The sequence below is a fragment of the Mauremys reevesii genome, linkage group 8 (assembly GCF_016161935.1).
Source record: "Mauremys reevesii isolate NIE-2019 linkage group 8, ASM1616193v1, whole genome shotgun sequence".
In the NCBI taxonomy this organism is placed as follows: domain Eukaryota; kingdom Metazoa; phylum Chordata; order Testudines; family Geoemydidae; genus Mauremys; species Mauremys reevesii.
The window spans coordinates 20428738-20447767 of NC_052630.1; the positions used below are offsets into that span (position 1 = coordinate 20428738).

At 47.7% G+C, this 19030-nt stretch overlaps 1 protein-coding gene across 1 annotated transcript in view; it reads right to left on the reverse strand.

Annotated features, from left to right (window-relative positions):
• Positions 1–771: 771 nt before the first annotated feature.
• The window catches only part of STK10 (serine/threonine kinase 10), an 81905-nt gene continuing 63646 nt past the window's right edge, over positions 772–19030 (reverse strand). Inside the window, exons 10-19 of the mRNA XM_039484186.1 lie at positions 12615–12745; positions 10314–10437; positions 8499–8678; positions 8153–8245; positions 7855–7984; positions 7342–7466; positions 6216–6404; positions 4849–4974; positions 4355–4468; positions 772–4241 (exon numbers count right to left, since the gene is read on the reverse strand). Coding sequence (XP_039340120.1) covers positions 4104–4241; positions 4355–4468; positions 4849–4974; positions 6216–6404; positions 7342–7466; positions 7855–7984; positions 8153–8245; positions 8499–8678; positions 10314–10437; positions 12615–12745 — 1350 coding nt within the window. The 3' untranslated portion in view covers positions 772–4103. The remainder of the gene's footprint in view (positions 4242–4354; positions 4469–4848; positions 4975–6215; positions 6405–7341; positions 7467–7854; positions 7985–8152; positions 8246–8498; positions 8679–10313; positions 10438–12614; positions 12746–19030) is intronic.

Consider the following 19030-nt stretch of genomic DNA (forward strand, 5'->3'; position numbering starts at 1 on the left):
ACAGAACTGGGCATTAGTTCACATGGGTTCTATTCCAACTCTGTGACTTGTAGGATGACCAGACAGCAAATGTGAAAAATCGGGACGGGGGTGGGAGTAATAGGTGTCCATATAAGAAAAAAAGACCCCAAAATCAGGACTGTTCCTATAAAATCGGGACATCTGGTCACCCTAGTGACTTAGGACTAGTTACTTAACCTCTGGGTCTCAGATGTAACCACATGCAGCATCAGAAGTTGCCATGGCCAATTCACAAATGTTGGTAAAGGGTTTTGAGCTCCTGAAAACTAAAGGTGCCATAGCACTATTACTATTACTGACGAGTCCAAGGCAGAATACAAGTCCCACTGAAAGTGCAGTTCCTGGCTCTGCCAAACAGCGTCACTCTTTAACTATCTTTAGATTAACATCAGCAAGGACTTTAGAAGAGCTACAGCTTGAAGCTGAGATCTAGACTCAGAGGGGTCTAGCTTCCCTGCAGAGATCCATCAATACAAAATTGCTACATGCAGCAACAGCATTTTCAGAGCAGCCAATTGCATTTGGAAAACTGAAGTTCTGCTTTGCAAGGTTGATAGCCCAGAACAGGTATCACAGAGTCCCCTCACACATTTAAACCCAAATATACTAACAGAAGGCTAACTCTGCCAATCTGAAGCCAAGTTCAGAGAGTACACAGAACATTAGACACAAACCCAGTGTCTCACTTTGTTACTTTATTAGATTATTATTCACAGAGTGGCTGCCCCACTGAAGACACTTTACAAAATATATTTTAAAAAAAAGTTTTATTCAAAGCCACATAAAAATGACATCCCCACCCCCAATAGACAAAAATAAGTTGGTTTTATTTGCCTTAGAAAAAAGATTACTTTCAAAGAGGGAGAAAAATCTGGCCCTTAAAAGGAAGAACAAGCTTCCTTTAAATGTTGCAACTGTAAAACACACTTCACTGCTCTCCTTTTAGAGATCAGTATTGCACTTACGTAAAGCTACAGTGCACCATACAGCAATTGAGAGGCAGCAAATGGCACCGGAAAAAACGAGTTCCCAATCCCAGGTGAAGAAAATGGCAACTAAATTACAGGTTTCTAGCCACCAATAAGTTTAACTAATGAGTTAATGACTGTTGATTTACAAAGAGCTGGCATATCCCATTCAAGCTGGAAGCCCCCAGAAGTTGTCCCCATCATCGCTGCTGCACAACATACAAATCAAACTCTTGCCCAAGCTAGGAGTAAGTCTAGCTCTGACTGACTCTTCGGCCCGGAGTTCTGAGAAGCACCTGTTTGGAATACTGTTCATGCTTTGACATTTTCCTCCTCTCTCTATTTCCAGCATAAAGATTTAAACTGGAAAAGTATCTCATGTGTAGGTATTCCAGAAAGTCCTTCCAATGATAAACATTTCAGTCACACACACATTAAAGATGAAGGGGCGGATTCCAATCTCAGGGACACTAGTGATTTCACAGAGTTCTTCTAAATTTACAGCAGCAAGACTGAACAAAACATGGCCCCAGGGCTACTGTAAGACATTTCTAACACTATCAGAAGGCTCAAGTCAACCCAGGTCCTTCAAAGACAACTCACCTCCTTCATTCCTACATCAACTCCCAGACAGGCAACATCACCATACAGTATGGTACATCATGAAGGCACAGCTGATACTTAGGGAAATAGACCAGTTATACTGCAGATAGAGGTAAACTAGCCATTTTGGAAAAGGTGCTTAGTAGTGAGTGAAAAAAATAAAAATAAAAAATGAGGACCCCAGGTCTCGGAATGCATGGTGCGTACAACCAACTATGCAGTTCTTCTGTGTGCCTTTCTTTTTCCATTGACATATCAGTCAAGCCTCCACTATGTATGGTTGGCTGCCCAGGTCAGGCTATCAGAGCTACTGTGAGTCAAGTAATAAAACAGTAATACCTTTAATTTCATAGGGAACTCAGAACAGCCAAGAGGACACAAGTTTTCAGGGAACTGAAAGATACTTTTTAAAAATTCTAAATGGATAGGAAATGTCCCCCTCTTTGGTACAAAGGTGTTTCGAAACTTACACCTTTGAGCTCCAAAGTCTTTCAACTTCCCATGTATCTAGGATTCTATGCTAACATGAGGTGTCTCCTCAAGCTGGTGCTACATAGCAGAGTTAGTAAGTCTCTTGGGACACCACCTTGGGACACAGTTGCTCTTAGGTGGAAAATTTTTAATAAGGATCCCATGATTGGAAGATACAATCTAAGCATAAAATGACAATGTGGCACATAGACCAAAGGAAGGAAAAGCTAACGGTTACCACATGCAGTTTTGTGATCAGGCAGTCACACAAGGGAGAGAATGCTACATATCAAGGCACCCTGTACACTACGGCAACTCTGTGCTCTTGTCAAAATCAGAAAACAGCTGTATCGGAAACACAAGATTCACTTGCTACTCTGCTGATTGGAACAGTATAAGGAGACTGGCCGCGGTCCGGATACCTTGGGACTTCTCAGGATTAGCAGTGCCTAGGCTTGGATAAGGGAATCTTAACTCCTACCCAGTCGCTACTGCAAAATGCATTCGTGACAATTAAACAGAGATGTAGACCATCATGGTGCCAATCTGTGTATGTTGGGGATGGAGAGAGAGAGAGAGAGACACTGATTCACAGCATCGTGTGGACATGAGTGAAAAAAGGTAGACAGAACTTGAGGTACAACTGCCCTATCTAGTTTTGTACAACCCCAACCCTAGGCAGGAAGCCAGGAGAATGTGAGATAAAGTCGTGACAAGTCTTTGCAAGGTCTTTGCTTAAGGAGCTTAGGCACCACTTCTGGAAGAAGTAACTCCTTACAGCTACAAGCCAGCCGGAGCTGTCAATTGCATCTTCCCCATCACCAATTTAAGAGCCAGACTGCCAGGTCTTTGCCAGTTTTAATCCTTTGAAACCAAGCTTTGCAGCAAGTAATTTGTATTGCAAAGGTCTGGCTGGATAATCTACCTGCTCCAAAAATGCACAGCACTTTCTGAACTCCAGTTTGTGCACAGCTCTGAGAGCTGATAAAAGTATTTTCTGGAAGCAGTAACCCCCACATACAGAGGGCACATGATCACTACTGACACCTTGGTGTGTTAAACTGCAGAACCAAGTAAAACCGTGAACCTCTCCCTGCTCCTCCTTCCAAGCATAACCTTTCTTAGGAGGCACGAGTTTTAGGCTGGCCTAGCAGTGTAGCTGTGATGCTTCATACTGCCCTGTGGCACAGCCAGGTTTGATTCCTAGACACTATATGCCACACAGTCCAGCGGAGTCAGCGAGTGCCACAGAGTGGCTAGGAACCTGAGAGAGAACTGTGTCATTTATCATCAACTCCCAGGGCAAACAAAGGAGAAGTAGAGGCATTTCAGCAGGGGAGCCCAGCTAGTCCCCCAGGGTTTACATTGGGAGGAAAAACTGCTGAACCCATTTCAAGCAACCAGGGGAAATGGAGACCACAGTAAAACGCAGGCAACTCTGCTTTGCGTTTTGTAAGAAAACCATCTGAACTCTTGTAGGCCTCATGGATCCAGGAGGCCAGGGTAGCATCACACAATGCTAATGCTGACAAACTGCACCCAACCACTGCCCTGGCAACAAAGAGGGGAAGGAGGTAGCCACAAAGAATAGGGATGTTTAAATAACCACTTTGAACAGTGTTTGAGAGCCCCTAACACCAATCATGTCCATAGCATTTATTGCTCTGATCTAGGATTGGACATAGCATGGGCATCAGGCTCATCCCCGGGTTAAAGAGTTCAGCAGACAGCATGAGTAGGATCACGGACACAGCCCTGCCAGCTCTCCCAGCAGGGAGTGTCACTGCAGCTCTCTCGGCAGAGTGAGCCAGCCCCAGGAAATGCCACCTCTGCTCAGAATCAAGTTGATCTCCCATAGTGTCAAACAGAAGTGGCAGGAGGCCATATTTCTCTCAGGCAAAGCAGAGGGACAGAAGGGCACTGCCCTGAGGGAGGCTGGTGTGTCAGTGAGAGGGTCCCCGCAGTCCTGAGTTGCTTGTCCACAGCTAATCAAGGTAGAGCGAGTGCCAGCTAGCTCGCTGGCCCGCCCAGATCCAGGCGTTATGAGCACTCTGCAGAGCTGAAGGGAAAGAACTTGACAGGTTTGTTTGGGGATGCTGGGGTCTGACCATCTGCCTCGCTCAGTCTGAAGAACACCTCCTGCTCCCACTTCTTCTGGTTCAGCTCGTCCTCCAGAGCCTTAATTAAAAAAATAAAACAAGAGACTTGTATTTGCGGTCATGCTGTCACTGTATTGACACAGCCCCTGCCAGCCAACCAGGCTCCAGTGGCCTGCGTGCAGGGAATGTTACCTTCTTCCGTGGCCTCAGCATATCCCGCCAGTCCTTCAGGTGCTGGTTGTGGTTTTCATCCAGGGCCTTTAGCTTCTGGGTCTCATGTTCCACCAAGAGGTGACACTTCTCATTCTAAATCAAACAGCCAGAAGAAGGTATAAGGAGTCTGTGGATGGACTGTATCAAGGAGACAACAGAACCATCTCCTCCCTACATGCTCCAGATGAAATGGAGACCCCTCTCCACCTACGCTCATCCTATGGTTTTACACTTCTGCTGAACCGTAGGCAGCTCAGAGCTCTGAACTATGATCACGTGTTTAAGGGAACCCTCTAATAGGAACAGATGGGAGATTGCACCTTTAGTCAAACTTAACTGCCAGTTCCCACAAACCATATTTCTCACAGCAGCCATGACCCCTCCTCCGTACAGGTAATGCTAGTGGAACGATGCTCCCCCCCAGCTTATACATCTGACTGCATACGTGCAACTCTGCCTCAGTGTGATGTTACCTGCAGTTGCTGCAGTTCGTTCGCGTTGCTCTCACACTGGGCACTCATTTCCTTCATCTGGAACTCATGTTTCTGCTGCTGCTGCTGCCGCTCGGCCTTCTGCCGCTTTTCTTCCTGCTGAGCAAACTGGAACAGAAAACAGCCCCCAGAACCCTCAGTCACCCAAGAGCAGAGGCTGGCTAAGAAGTTAATGAGCTGACACCATCAAAGGAATAAAGAGCCAAGGTAGGGGACACCTAAATGCTCAGTTTAACTGTGACATCCATATACAGCCCATTCAAAACAACCTGGCCCAAAACTCAGCCCCAACTCCACACAGTCAGGCAAGAGCCAGTGATCAAAACAGATGCTCTTTTAATTGAAAAACTTTAAAACAAACATATTATGGACCTATATAGTGGTTGTCGGCACTCTCCTAGGCTGCCCCAGAACATCCTAGACCCATGTGGACATATAGTACCTACATGCAGGTATTTTCATATGAATGAGAGCTCATCCACTTCACTGTTAAGCTGCTGGGCCTGCAGCAGGCCTGTTACGCTGCTGTTATTCTACTGAAAATCCTCCGAGCGTTTGGACGAGCTGGGGGCATTCAGCAGCAACCCCAGATCTGAGGAGCAGTTTTCACCTCAGGCTCCTAGCACTAATGAATGTGGTCAATTAATTTTAACAGGAGATGAGAAATAGTTTCCCTTACCCCTTATAACAGGACCTGCAGTGACATGGCTGCATTCTGGGGGGTTTAGGAGCACGTCCCACTGACTTGTTCTAAGTCACTTTTTCTAAGTGACGCCCACCCACTGCGACAACCACCATCCCTCTTTCCCCATTCCCTTCACTTTCGGGCACGCAGTTCAAAGAGTGGGGATGACAACTCCTTGCAGACCAACCAGGGGGAGGTTCCAGGCAGTGGCTCACTGCCTTGCTGGGTGGCAGAAGGGGTCAAGGTCGCCTTTGGAAATCCCTCCCTGAGTGCAGGACTCTGCACTACTTTGATCCAGGCTTTCATGGGTTATGGGAGGACCGACAAGTTATACCACTGCTTTCCGCCCACAGGGCCCATCAATGCTGTCCTTAGTTTCTCAGGGTGGGCTACTGTTGAAAGAAGGCAAGCATTTCCCTCTAGCACTGCTATAGGGTGACCAGACAGCAAGTGTGAAAAATCGGGACAGGAGGTGGAGGGTAACAGGAGCCTATATATGAAAAAGGCCCAAAAATCAGGACCAGCCCTATAAAATCGGGACATCTGGTCACTCTACACTGCTATGTCACCTGCAAAGCAGTGCAGTGCTCCACCCCAGGCCATGGGGGAAGTCTCCAGAGCCCATGTGTTCTGCAGCATTACCACATGGCTCAGTGAGCCTGACCTGTTTTATCTTCTCCCTCTGTTCTGACATGCTCCCGCTGGAGTTTATGTGGAGGCTCTTCTTGTACATGGCCATGCGGGTCTTCCCTTCGCTCCTCTGGATTTTGGGGAGACGAGCTTTCTCCTGCTGCTGCCGAATCCTCAGTTGCTCTATCATTCGCTGGTTATACCGTTGCATTTGCTCTCGCTCCTAGAACGGCAAAGCAAGGAAAGAAAGCAAGGTCAGCAGAGAGAAGAGGAGGCAAGTCAGGCCGATGGAGAGCAGGAGGATGGTTACTGTGCTAGGGAATGGTGGAAAAACACCACAGCACTGGTGACTACAACAAAAGCTCCTCCCTAGGGCTGTAGGAAAACAATGTGTCAAACAGGCCACAGAAAAAGCAGGTGATGGAGGTTAAGATGAAGAAAAATGGCAGCCCACAACATGGACTCAGACCTGTCTGAGCTTCCATGTGCTCCCTTCTGAGTCCATGACATGGCCTGGTGGGCAAGGATTCCCCATGCTCCGGGTGGGAGTGGGGCCCTTCCCATCACAAAGGGAGAAATGAAGACACAACTGATCATGGGCAAGATGCAAAGAGCCAGAATCATGTATCATGGCAACATTCCAGGAGCAGAAACATGGGTGCAGTGCTAGCCTTGTTCCTCAAGGGTGGGAGTTGGGATCTTCATTCAGCAAGCCCTGGTCACAGGCATCTTACTGAAGGAGTCAGGTTAACTACAAAGCCCTGCTCCTTTCATGCACCTATTTCATACTTTCAATTCCCCTGCCATCCTGTAAACCAGCAACACATCAGAGACTTTCTGGAAATAGCTCATTGTCAAAGATCTCTAAGCACATGCCTCTCTCCTTGCGGGAACACTCACACAGCGCAGGGAAGAGATCCTAAATATTAGCAACAAAACAGGTTGATATTCACTCCTTGTCCTGCTACACACCCACCCACCTGCGACAATCACCATCCCTCTTTCCCCATTTCCTTCGCTTTCAGGGGCACGCAGTTCAAAGAGTGGGAATGTCAACTCCTTGCAGACCCACCAGGGGCAGGTTCCATGTTGTGGCTCACTGCCTTGCTGGGCGGCAGAAGGGGTCAAGGTCACAGTCACAAAGGGCTGAACTCTCTTACCTTGTCATGCTTTCGGACCAGCTCGTGTCTCTGGAGGAAATACTGGTCCTTCAATTGCTGCTTGATAAGCTGGTGTTTCTCCTGTAGGTGGTGCTCTTCTAGCTCCCAGATGGAGGCTTCTCGGTCTAAGGAAGGGGAGAGAAATTAACATACACTCACTCACTCTTCTCCTGAGCTCTAGTGATCCCATTACTCGGGAGCAGTAAAGCAGATGAAGGGGCAATCATACACCTTCTCCTGTTTTCCAAGAGGCCCTGGTTGCAAGCCATATCTGTGAATTGTCTCTTGTAATTATGAGGCCTAATTGGTTCGTATTTGTAAAGCGCTTTGGAGATTAAACCGCTAAGTATTATTATTATTAAACATTCAGGCAGGATCTGGCAAGGCTGTTTATTGCTAAATCCTCCTGACAGCTTGCAGCAATGTCAGCATCTGTTGTGTAGGAAGAGCCAGCATTGGATAAACCCATCACTACAGCATTTGTTTTCTCCCTCCCCACTCTATCCCACTCACCTCTCATGAGCTGCTGTTTTTTGTTCAGGCACTCACGCTCCTTGTCGCAGATCTCCTTCCTGTTCTGCACAGTAATATTATTCATGGCCAGCTCCAGATCCTCTTTCTGTTTGGCTACAAACTCTCGTTCCTGGGGGGAGATGCCAGTAAAGTGAGCTGTTTTCCAGCTGTACCTTTACGTGCACCTTCGGTATTTTAAACCCCGTGGCACTTGGAGGTAAGAAGCCAAGTCACCAGGTGCCCCTCTCCTGCATCCCCTCTGCTCTTTGGTGTGGGGCTAATCCTTTCTTGGGCTTACCAAGACTTGCTTCTTCTGCGCAAATTCCTCTGTCTTCACCTTCATGCTCTCCTTGCGCACATGCCGGGGAAGCTTCTCAACTTCGGTCTTGACCTTTGAGAGAGAAGAGATGAGTCTTTCAGCGGGTAACTTAGGCTGAAGCTCCACCTCAGGAGCTGGGCCACAGGAACAATCCTAGGGCATAAGAGAAGCAGAAGCCTCCCACTGAAGATAGCTACTGCTGCCTCTCACCTCCCTGCCCCCAAGATATCCCCTGGGTAAGGATGCCGTGATCCACTCCTGGAAGGAACGCTCTCCGTAACAGCTAGCGCAAACCAGTTCTTCCCCATCCCTTTCCCATTTTTACCTCCTTCTTCTTCTGCTTAAGCTGCTCCTGGAATTTGTTGTAGTCTCGTTCCTGCTCAGCACGGATGCGCTTTGCCTCTTCCCGCCGGCGAAACGAGTGATCTTGTTCCATCTTCTCGATCTGCTGCTTCTGTTGACGTTCTAGGTTCTCCAGCTCAGTGTCGAAGAATTTCTTTTTTGCCTATATTGGGGGGAGAAGGGGAGATGAGGGGAAGAGAACCAAGTTCAGACTAAACCCTCTCTGGGCTATATTCTCTCTCAAATCGAAAATAGTGAGCACTGAAGGAGTGGACGCAAGAAATTTATGAAAACAAGATACTAATTGTATTGGGCAGAGCCAAGCCTGGGGTGGGCAGGCATTGTGCAAATCTCTCTGCCCTCCTCCCCCAGTTCTGCCAATGCACCTCAATCTTGGGCATGTCTACACTTACGTCCGGAGCGATTGATCCAGCGGGGTGGGTGGGGGTAGTGGTGTCAATTTATCGTGTCTAATGAAGACGCGATAAATTGACCACCAAGCGCTCTTCCATCGACTCCAGTACTCCACCGGAGCGAGAAACATAGGCGGAGTCGATTGGGGAGCGTCAGCAGTCGACCTACCGCAGTGAAGACACCATGGTAAGTAGATCTAAGTAAGTTGACTTCAGCTACGTGAATAACATAGCTGAAGTTGTGTAACTTAGATCGACCCCCTCCCCCTCCACAGTGTAGACCAGGGCTTGAGCAGCAGAACCCCCCTTATTCCATCTCTGGGCTTGACCAGCTCAGCAGGTGAACTTCATTCCTGATGTGCAATATACTTCTGGTAGCGACCTCCTGGGCAGAGACTGGTGCAGGGAGAAGCCCAAATGTAAGATTTCTTGCTCAACATCCCTGGGTATGCAAACCACTGAAGGACATTGCCTTCTGCAACATTTCACCAACACATCTGTCTTCTCTCTACTCTTGAGTCGCACCAGCATTATACCATCATCAGCAGGAACACGGGCCCTTGTGGGATGTGGTTTGATTGCTAAGTGCCTCAGGAGAGCTGTAGAGGGAGCACATCATTGTTCCTTAACGTGTCACACCACGATGTTGGCAAAAATCTTAGTGAGCAGGTACTTCTTTTTAAGGAGGGATTAAACTGGACAGCATGTCAAACAGGCCAAGAGAGACTCTAAATATTTAGGGAAACATGTGAAATGCATATAGTCCCTCTTGGCCTCCAAGCAGACCCTGGGGGTTACTGACAGGATGCAGGATACACTTATCTGCTGTCTCCTGAAAGGTTGTTTTTTGTTTTTTAAAAAAACCTGACTTGGCTATTAAAAAAAGACATCCATTTACTTCAACACATGCTGACGTCTCTCCCTCGAGCAGGCACAGCTGGGCGCACAGCTGTAAATCACTACAGCACAATTCACCTGCATTCAGTTTATAGGACCCAAAGTCTCACCTATGAGCTCAGCTCTGACACCACCAGAATATGGGGACAAGAGCTGGCCCAGCACCTCCCCTTTGCTGTTGGACAGGATGGGTATAAAGGAAATCCTGGCCCACAGCAATGCGTTCTGGAAAATCAGCCTAGGGCTGCTGGCTCCCATAGGGTTTCCTTGATTGTTGTGCCCTCTGAGTGAATCCAGCCAGCTTACTTTAGAAGCGTGAGCAAGGGTTTAGGATTAGTTTTTAGTGGCTTGTATAACAATAGGCATTGAATATCTCTGCTGACCAGCCTAGAGTACACGGCATCTCTTGCTCTGTATCGGCAAGACAGTTGCAAAGGAGAAGTCAAACCAGCTAGGACATTTAGATTCACCTTCCCCTTCTCACCTACCATCATTTCTTGTTCAAAGCGCCTCAGCATTTGTTCCAGCTGCAGGTGGTGTTTGTTGTTCAGTTGGGTCTGGTTCCGGTGTTCCTCTTTCTGAAGCAGGCGCAACTCCCGCAACTCCTGGCGCCTAAAAGGGTTAAAAAAAAAAAAAAAACACGAGTAAAATTCCAGGCTTGGTGCCTTCCCCATGCAGGCAGAATTTGTAAGTGAAATAACATGGGAGCAGAAATTGCATTTTCAATGCCTATTCAACCACAGTGCAAACCAACCAACCAACCACACAGGCAGCCCCCCCCTAATGATCAGGAAAGGGTTACTGCTTTGTACTCGGGGAGCGAGGTAAATGCAGACTCATTGATTTGCATCCAGGCTCCATGGCACCAGTTCTCTGTCTGTAGGAAGGCAGGATGTTAGCGATATTAACAAGGGCAAGAGGGTCAAATCTTACAGGCAAGATCTATTAAGCCAGCAGAATAGCAGTGGAAGCCCCATTGCTTGGGACAGTTAAAACTTGTCTAGAGAAACCCCTTGAAGATATACTTGAGGGAAAGAAGCCTCTCCTACCCAGCAGGGTAAAACCGGTCTATTACATCCCATCCAGACTAACTTTATAGCAGTCTTTGCAATACAAGTCGACCTGAGTTAGGGCTGCCCTGCCCATCCTGCAAGTTCAGGAGTGAGGGCAGTCCATGACACAGATGGTGGGAAGGGTAGTTTTCCCATGTGAACCAAGGAGATGTTACACCTCAGATCTGATCTAGTCATCTGCCTTTCACTGAAACATCTATTAGGGAGTCCTAGCCTGAGTGTCACATCCATGCTCATTTGCCAGGTTTACAGGCTGGCTCAGCTAGAAATTGCTGATGTCCTGGGTGATGGAGAAAGAGTCACAGTTTTTAAGTGAAATTCCCAGTGTGACCTTCACTCCAGTGCATTAGCGTTATGCTCTTCAGCACACCACACACAGTCTGGGAATCTTGCTGGGAAAACCACTTTAGAGCAATTTCCCTTATCCAAACACACTCACCCCATTAAATCAATTGGCCCAACAAGATCCGCTCCTCTCCACTCCAGCCTTAAAAATCAATATCTTGGCACGTTCCAACAAGCAGCAGGAAAACAACCCAGATATGAAACTTGCAAGTGGGAAAAGATATGCAAAGATAATGCACTAAGCCTGCTGGGCAAACCCTGTGAAATGGCAGCTTTCTCTGAACGCACTTTTGTGCAGTGACGTGTGAGTTTTCACCCCTTCTCTGTCCCACTTGCCCCCCCCCCCCCCCAACACCCAGTAGTGTAGGTAGAGCAGGCCAGTTATGAAAACAGAGGCCCAATTTTCAGTTACTCCTTCCCTGTACTTGTGCAGGAAGAAGAGGGTGCAAGAGTGGCTTTAAGCCATCTTTGCATTCCCTGTATTCTAGGGCCACTTGGCATCTGCCTGGCCCTCAGTGCAAGCTGGAGCAGCCTCAGGACTGCTCCAACTTAGAGTAAATTTCCCATGGCACTTGGGAAACAGACCAGCTAAAGAGTAATGTACCTTATGGGAGCAGGGATAGCTTAGAGACTTGTCAACAAGCAAGGGATATCCTCAGGGAGTCCTCCAGAGCAATGTTGAGGGACCTTGTTGTAAAAAAGAGTCAGGCCCCGGATTTTTATAAGCCTTTCATTTCACTGTCGCCACTAATCATAATGAAGCCAGAAATGGCCCTCTCCCCCCACACTAGAATCCTAGAGGCTTGAAGGCTACAAAAATGTAATGGAATCAAAGCTTTCGAGGGCCTGAACATGCCGAAGACTAAAATTCCTCTTAGTTCTTCCGTTAATAAAAGTCTATCGGAGCAAATACAAAAGCCAACAAACAAAAGCATCTTGAGAAGTTCTATTAGTTTATTTTAATTGAGTTGATGTGTCACACTGATGGCTCTGGAAATGGACGCAAGTTTATCCACACAACAGGCTTAGCCAAGACAGAGGCAGTGAAAGCTTCCCACACAAGTGCCACTGGTAAGCCTCAGCAGTGAATGCATGGCCCATAAGTGAAAGTGTACCTCAATGTCCAATGTCAATGTCCAATCCTTAGCCTCTACTGGGACTGCCAACAAGGGTGCCAGTGAGGTGGTTTGTACGTTGTGGACAGCTGCCCATTGTGAGCTGGACTGTTCCCATTAACATTTTGCTGCCATGTGGAGAATTGAGGTCACTACTGGGTATGTGCTCAGGTGAAAGGCTGTGTCCCCCATTGCTAGTCCTGGGAGCCAGCCAAACCAACCCTCCCAAATTCCCAGTGACCAACTTCCAACTTGCCTGAGGAATCTCATCTCTTCATCTTTCTTCTCATCCTCGCTGATGATCTTGGAGGTGGTGATACTCACTTCCACTCCATCGACCACAAACTTCCGGGTCCGTTTCAGTGTCTTGTTGTGTATCCTGGAATCCTAACATGCAGTAGGAGAGAAGGGGGGAAAAAAAAACAAACAGAAACAAGAGGTCATGAAATGAAATTCTAGGTTACTGTTTAATGCACACTATGAGCTGAAGCTGTGCCAGTGGCCTGTATAACAGCCAAGCACTAAGGCCAGAGATCTCAAAATAATCCCATTAGCATTTTTAATAAAAGAAACATCAGCCTCCCAACAGAATAAACAGAAATCATTCAAAACTAAGCACACAGCTTTGCCTCATTCATCCTGCAAATCCACACTGTGCTCTCATTTATCGTTAAAATGAAATATTGGTATCACATTAGGACAGTCAGCATCCTCAGTACAAAAGCATTACTTAAAAGAAAAACAGAAGCAATCCAACAATTGTAGAACTCTCTCCTCCATACCTAGCTATATAGATGGCTGACGTCAGGGTCCCTCTTATTCATATCATGAGACTAAGGTGCAAACTTTTAGCGGTGAGAGTAATCAACCACTGGAATAATTTACCAAGGGTTGTGGTGGATTCTCCACCGCTCAGAATTTTTAAATCAAGATTGGATGGTTCTCTGGAAGATCTGCTCTAGGAATTATTTTTGGGACCTTCTCTGGTCTGTGTTATACAGGAGGTCAAACTAGATGATCACAGTAGTCCTCAGAATCTATAAATTCACAGACATGACATTTGTCACCTTTCCCTTTTTAAGCAAGTCACAGCTTGTTGAAGATGCCGGGGGGTATGTCTACACTGCAATTAGATACCCGCGACTGACTGACTTCCGAGGCTCAGACTGCAGGGCTGTTTAATTGCGGTATAGACGTTTTGGCTCAGGCTGCAGCCCAAGCTCTGGGACCTTCCCACCTTGCAGGGTCCTAGAGCCCAGGCCCGAACATCTACACCACAATTAAACAGCTCCTTAGCCTGAGCCTGCTGGCATCAGCTAGCTGCGGGTTTTTAACTACAGTACAGGCATACCCTGAGCCACTGCAGCTCCCACTAAATGCAACAGGAGCTGTGAATGCTCAGCACCTTCAAAAGTCAGGACATAAATTCCTAACTGGTGCATTTGGAATGATATCCAGCTTTGTCTGCTGGATCAGAATTTGGGTCCCTATATTTTGCTAATCACCAGCAGCTCTGAGCTCCTTACAGGGAAGAAGCAGACTAGCAAATCTTTGGCTCATTTTCACTAGTACAGGTAGAGACAAGTGTTTTCGCTCTCTCGTTCAGTGGTGTAGTAGGCTGCAGTTGCCATCTATTCTTACAGAGGATCTGAATACGGTTAGGCTGGGGGATAGGACCCAGTGACTGAATTTCTTTGTCATGAACGTGGGAAGGAAATGACATAAGCCATGTGGCATTTTGGAAGGTGGCCATAGGGGTGGAAGGAACAGCAGGAGGGTGAAAAAGAAAGGAAGAGGGGAAGGCTAGAGTGAGTCAATTCTTTTACCTTCCCCAGCAATAATGACTACATTAGGGAAAAAAGGTTGAAAGAGCTTCCAATGAGCCCGAGAAGCCCAGAGTTTACTGGGCCCATGAAGAGCTTGTTGCTCAATTCAGCAACGAAAGGAAAAGTCAAAGGACTTGTTTATACGAGGGAGTTGTGCCAGGATAACTTAAATCCATCTTCAAACCAGTACATGGGTGCAAAAGGCTGCGGGGATATTCTTGTCTAAGACTAGCTTAATTTGGTTTAAATCAGTAAGCAAACTACTTAAGCTAAAAATCAAGAGATGGCACCCGTTGCCTAAATCACAGCCAAATAGCTATGTTAAGAGAACATGATGATTGCAAAGCCAAACATTCAGAAGTTAGAAAATGCCAGAATTAAGCTAGTCTTAGACAAGAATATCCCCGCAGCCCTTTGCACCCATGTACTGGTTTGAACAGGGGCGGCTCTAGGCACCAGCGGGCCAAGCGCCCGCTTGGGGCGGCATCCTGGGGAGGGCGGCATTTGGCCCCGGTGGAGCTCCCGCCGGCATGCCTGCGGCAGGTCCACGGAGCCGGGGCAGCGGACCTGCCGCAGTCATGCCTGCGGCGGGTCCCGTCTTCCCGCGGCTCCGGTTGAGCTCCCGCAGGCATGACTGCGGCAGGTCCGCTCGTCCCGGGGCTCCGGTGGACCTGCCGCAGGCATGCCGGCGGGAGCTCCACCGGAGCCAAATGCCGCCCTCCCCAGGATGCCGGAGCCGCGGGAAGAGGGGACCCGCCGCGGGACTGGGGAAGGGCGGCGCAGCGCTCCGCGCTGCTTGGGGCAGCCTACTTTGTAGAGCCGCCCCTGGGTTTGAAGATGGATTTAAGTTATCCATTTAGTCCATTTCTGCATACGTATTATGCTACACAGTCTTTAGTTACACGGTCACACACTATTTCTCCTGCTTCATTCAGTGCACGGGATGCACAATGCTCAATTACTGAGTAGTTATTCAATCTCTCAGCGTGGCCTCATGTCTTACTACCTGCACAGCATTCAAAGTCCTACTCTAATATAGAATTATTAATTTCCTCAAGGGCATTTCTATAGTGCTCGGGACTATAGTACCTGAGTGCTTTCCAAAGATTAGTGAGTTTATTTTCACAATACTCCAGAGAGGCAGTGTTGCCTAGTGGATAGAATACTGAACTGGAACTCAAGACCTGGGTTTTAGTCTAGACTCTGCCACTGGCTTGCTGGGTGACCTTAGCAAGTCACTTTACCTCTCTGTGCTTCAATTTCCCCACCTGTAAAATGGAAATAATGATACTGACCTACTGTGTAAAACTGAGATCTACTGATGAAGTGCTCTACAAGTACTAAATATCATCATCATTCCATTCTACAGATGGAGAACTGAGACAGAAATTAAGGTCACATGTCCACTAATTTTAGGTGCCCATCGTGAGATGCTTGGGCCTGATTTTTCAGTATACTTAGCATTATATAGCTCTTTATAAGTTCAGAGCACTGCTCCCATTGACTTCATTTGCAGTTGAGTAACACGCTGGGCACTCCAAAAACAAGGAACACAGTTAGTGGTACCTGTGAAAAGTCCAGTTTAACTAACTTGCACAATATTACATAGGAACTGTGCAGTAGGGGCAGAATCCAATTCTGCAGATATTTACTGACAGCAGAGGAATGTTGAGACACAGGAATTTCAGGTTCCGTACTAGCTTCTGAAGGGGAGTGTACCCCCTAGGGGTCACAGACCTTTCTGTCCCTATTTCCTCCAGCCTGTGTCCTCATCCCAGTCTCCCCTCCACAATCTCCAGGCTCCTTGTCCTAGTCTCCTTGCCCAGCCAGTCCCAGCTCCACCCTCCTGGTCCCTAATCTCAGGGTATGGCTACACTTGCAGCTGTACAGCGCTGGGAGTTAAACCTGTCTTCGTACAGCTGAGTAGGGAAAGCGCTGCAGTCTGGCCACACTGACAGCTACCAGCGCACTGTCGTGGCCACATTTGCAGCGGCATTGGGAGCAGTGCATTATGGGCAGCTATCCCAGCGTTCAAGTGGCTGCAACGTGCTTTTCAAAAGGGCGGGGTGGGGTGGAGTGTGACAGGGAGCGTGGGGGAGAGAGAGTGGAGTTTTGGAGCCGACACTGTCAGCACGCTGCTTCTCTCCTCAAGCCCCCTCCACCCCCCTCTCTTTAAGCAAACACTAGCTGTGGGCGTTCCAAAGGGAGCCCCCCTGCCTCTGCTCATTCACAGCAAACAGGAGCTGTGTTTGTTTTTTTGATAAGCAGCTCCAGGAGCCCGGAGTTCACAACAAAACAAAGAGGCATCACAACAAAACAAAGAGCAGGACCTTCACTTAAAAGGATTATGGGAAGTTTCTGGAGGTCAGTCACAGCGTACTAAGATTATTCCCTGTTTACACTGGCACCCCAGCGATGCAGCAGCAGCGCTATACTCTTTATTCCTCTCGGGGAGGTGGAGTACAAGCAGCGCTGTAGCCACAGAGATACAGCGCTCTATGTGCCTTGCCAGTGTGGATGGGGAGTGAGTTACAGCGCTATAAAGCCACCAACAGCGCTGTAACTGTCAAGGGTAGCCAAGGCCTCATTATCAGAAACAACCACCATTTTTGCTGATGTTTCTAAAAAGATTCAACCCAAGGCAGACATCCAGCATGGAAAATTTCAGCCAAAATGGTTTTTGTTTGGCAAAGAGTTATAAGCAACGAAAACCAAGGTCTTATAATGGAAAGTGTTGGGCAACCTTGACTTTAGGTGTCTTTACAGCTCAGACTAGAATAAGGGTCTCCACACACAGTCAATTGCACAGGTTTAGTGATATTGGTTTAAATTCACACCCTAACTTATTTCAGTGCAACTTTCCACATACACAAGCCCTTGGTCCTGTATGATTCAGTGCAATCCACATGGGGCTCCATCTAGCAACATCTGTAAGTTTTGAGATTCCATCTGGAGGACGACGACGAGCAGGCAGTTAAGACCCGCACCCCCCATGTCCTTCAGCTGCCCCCGGCATCTGGTCAGTACATGAAATAAACAGACAAGCACAGCCACTTCCCCTGAATATAAATGGGAGCCCCCTGGAAATCCCAAAGCATGCTAGAAACATCACCTGCAGAGCACAGGCTAACTGATCCCCTCCCCACTGCCCAGCTGGGAGGAAGGGAATTCAGCACACAGACCTCAATCCAGAAGGACTGAAAATGTGAATGGGGGGCTCAGCACCTCTCAGAATCAAGGCACAGAGAGGAAGTTTGTGCCTGAGCTTCGCTTTCACATGAGAACTTTTAAAGGAGCCACTAAAAGCCACACTTGCAATTGGTTGCATACTAGGGCAAGAATGAAATGTTCTACACAAGTTTGTATCAAAATGCCCTTGCCCAGGAAGATCTAGAAACCAATGGGGAATTCTGCCGTTACAAGCAATGGTCTAGGACAGTGCTTCTCAAGCTCTCTCATGGGGGGGGGGGGGGGGGGAAGAGGGGTGAGGACCAGCAATTTTTTTTTCCAGTGTGCCAGGGACCGGTGCCATATTATTATCCTATTCGATGCTCTTATGAGGAAACTAGCTGCGGATCAGCAGCCGATAGCTCGGAGACCGGCACCGGTCCGCGGACCAGCACTTTGAGAAGCACTGGTGTAGGAGATCTGATCAAAGGGCTGGGAACTAGGAACGCTGGAGCCCTAACTTTGGCTCAGACATGTATCCCCCTCTCTGGAGTTGGGCAAGTCACTTCATCTTAAGTATATGAGGGGTGGGATTTTACAGATGGGGACAATGATGCCTCCTCCCACTTCATGGGAGTATGGCAAGAATTAATGTTCACGCAGTGCTTTGAATGGGTCATAGGCTGCATCATGTATAGCTAGCGGGCTGGGGAAAAGCAGCACACGATTTCAGATTAGATTCATTTATGAAATTGGTGGCAGAATCCCAAATGAGGGATATGAAAGATAGAAATCAACCTACTGTCCCGTGGACCTTTCCGACAGTGTTACTGCTTCCCAGCGAGTACAGTACGGGATCCAAAGCTCTCCACTAGAGCTTGAATGTCCTCAAGTTTACTCGGAGGGTGCTATCAGTACAGCTAGAGTCACATCTAGCTAAAACGCAACAGCATCGCTATTCACTTATTGCTCCCTACAACCCTCCCTCCCCGTCAGGGAGAACGATTAACACATGTGATACGTTCTTGGCTGGCCTCTGGAAGTGGATCATTTATCACATGGAGACTGAAGAATGGGGATGAGACTTCTAACACAAGAGCCCCCACTAGCAGAACTGTGGACTCCAGGGGGAAATGCCAATTATTCCTCTCCCAGCAGGAGAGCAGAGCTGGAGGAGGAATTTTGTGTATGGAACGCTATTTGGGCACGTTTCTACACCTGGAAACCATCACTTGCACAGACAACTGGACAAAGATCTTGTGCAATACACACATCTGTGGCTCTGAGTCACACTGCACCTCACTTCTCCTTCCAGGGCTCGGCAAATAGTCACTTCATTTATTTTGCCTCCTCAATCAAAGCAACACTGACCCCTCACACTGAGCTTTGCAATCGTCCTCACTGGTCTCCCTAAAAGCCAAAACTGCTTGAAGATCTGAGTGCAAAGAACAGTTTAATCTCTGATACAAGCTAGGCCAGAGACATGGCACATTTCAGAAATCACAAGTGATCTCCACCCAAAGCTTACACCAAATTAAGTTGTCTTATCATCAGTGTTTAGGGGAGAGAAATAGGCTAATCAGCACTGTACAAAGGTGCAATTTAGTTATTTTGTTTTTCAGGCTGGGACTTGTTCACAGACTCAGTTAAGTCCCCGCAAGGGAGAGGCTGGAGCAGT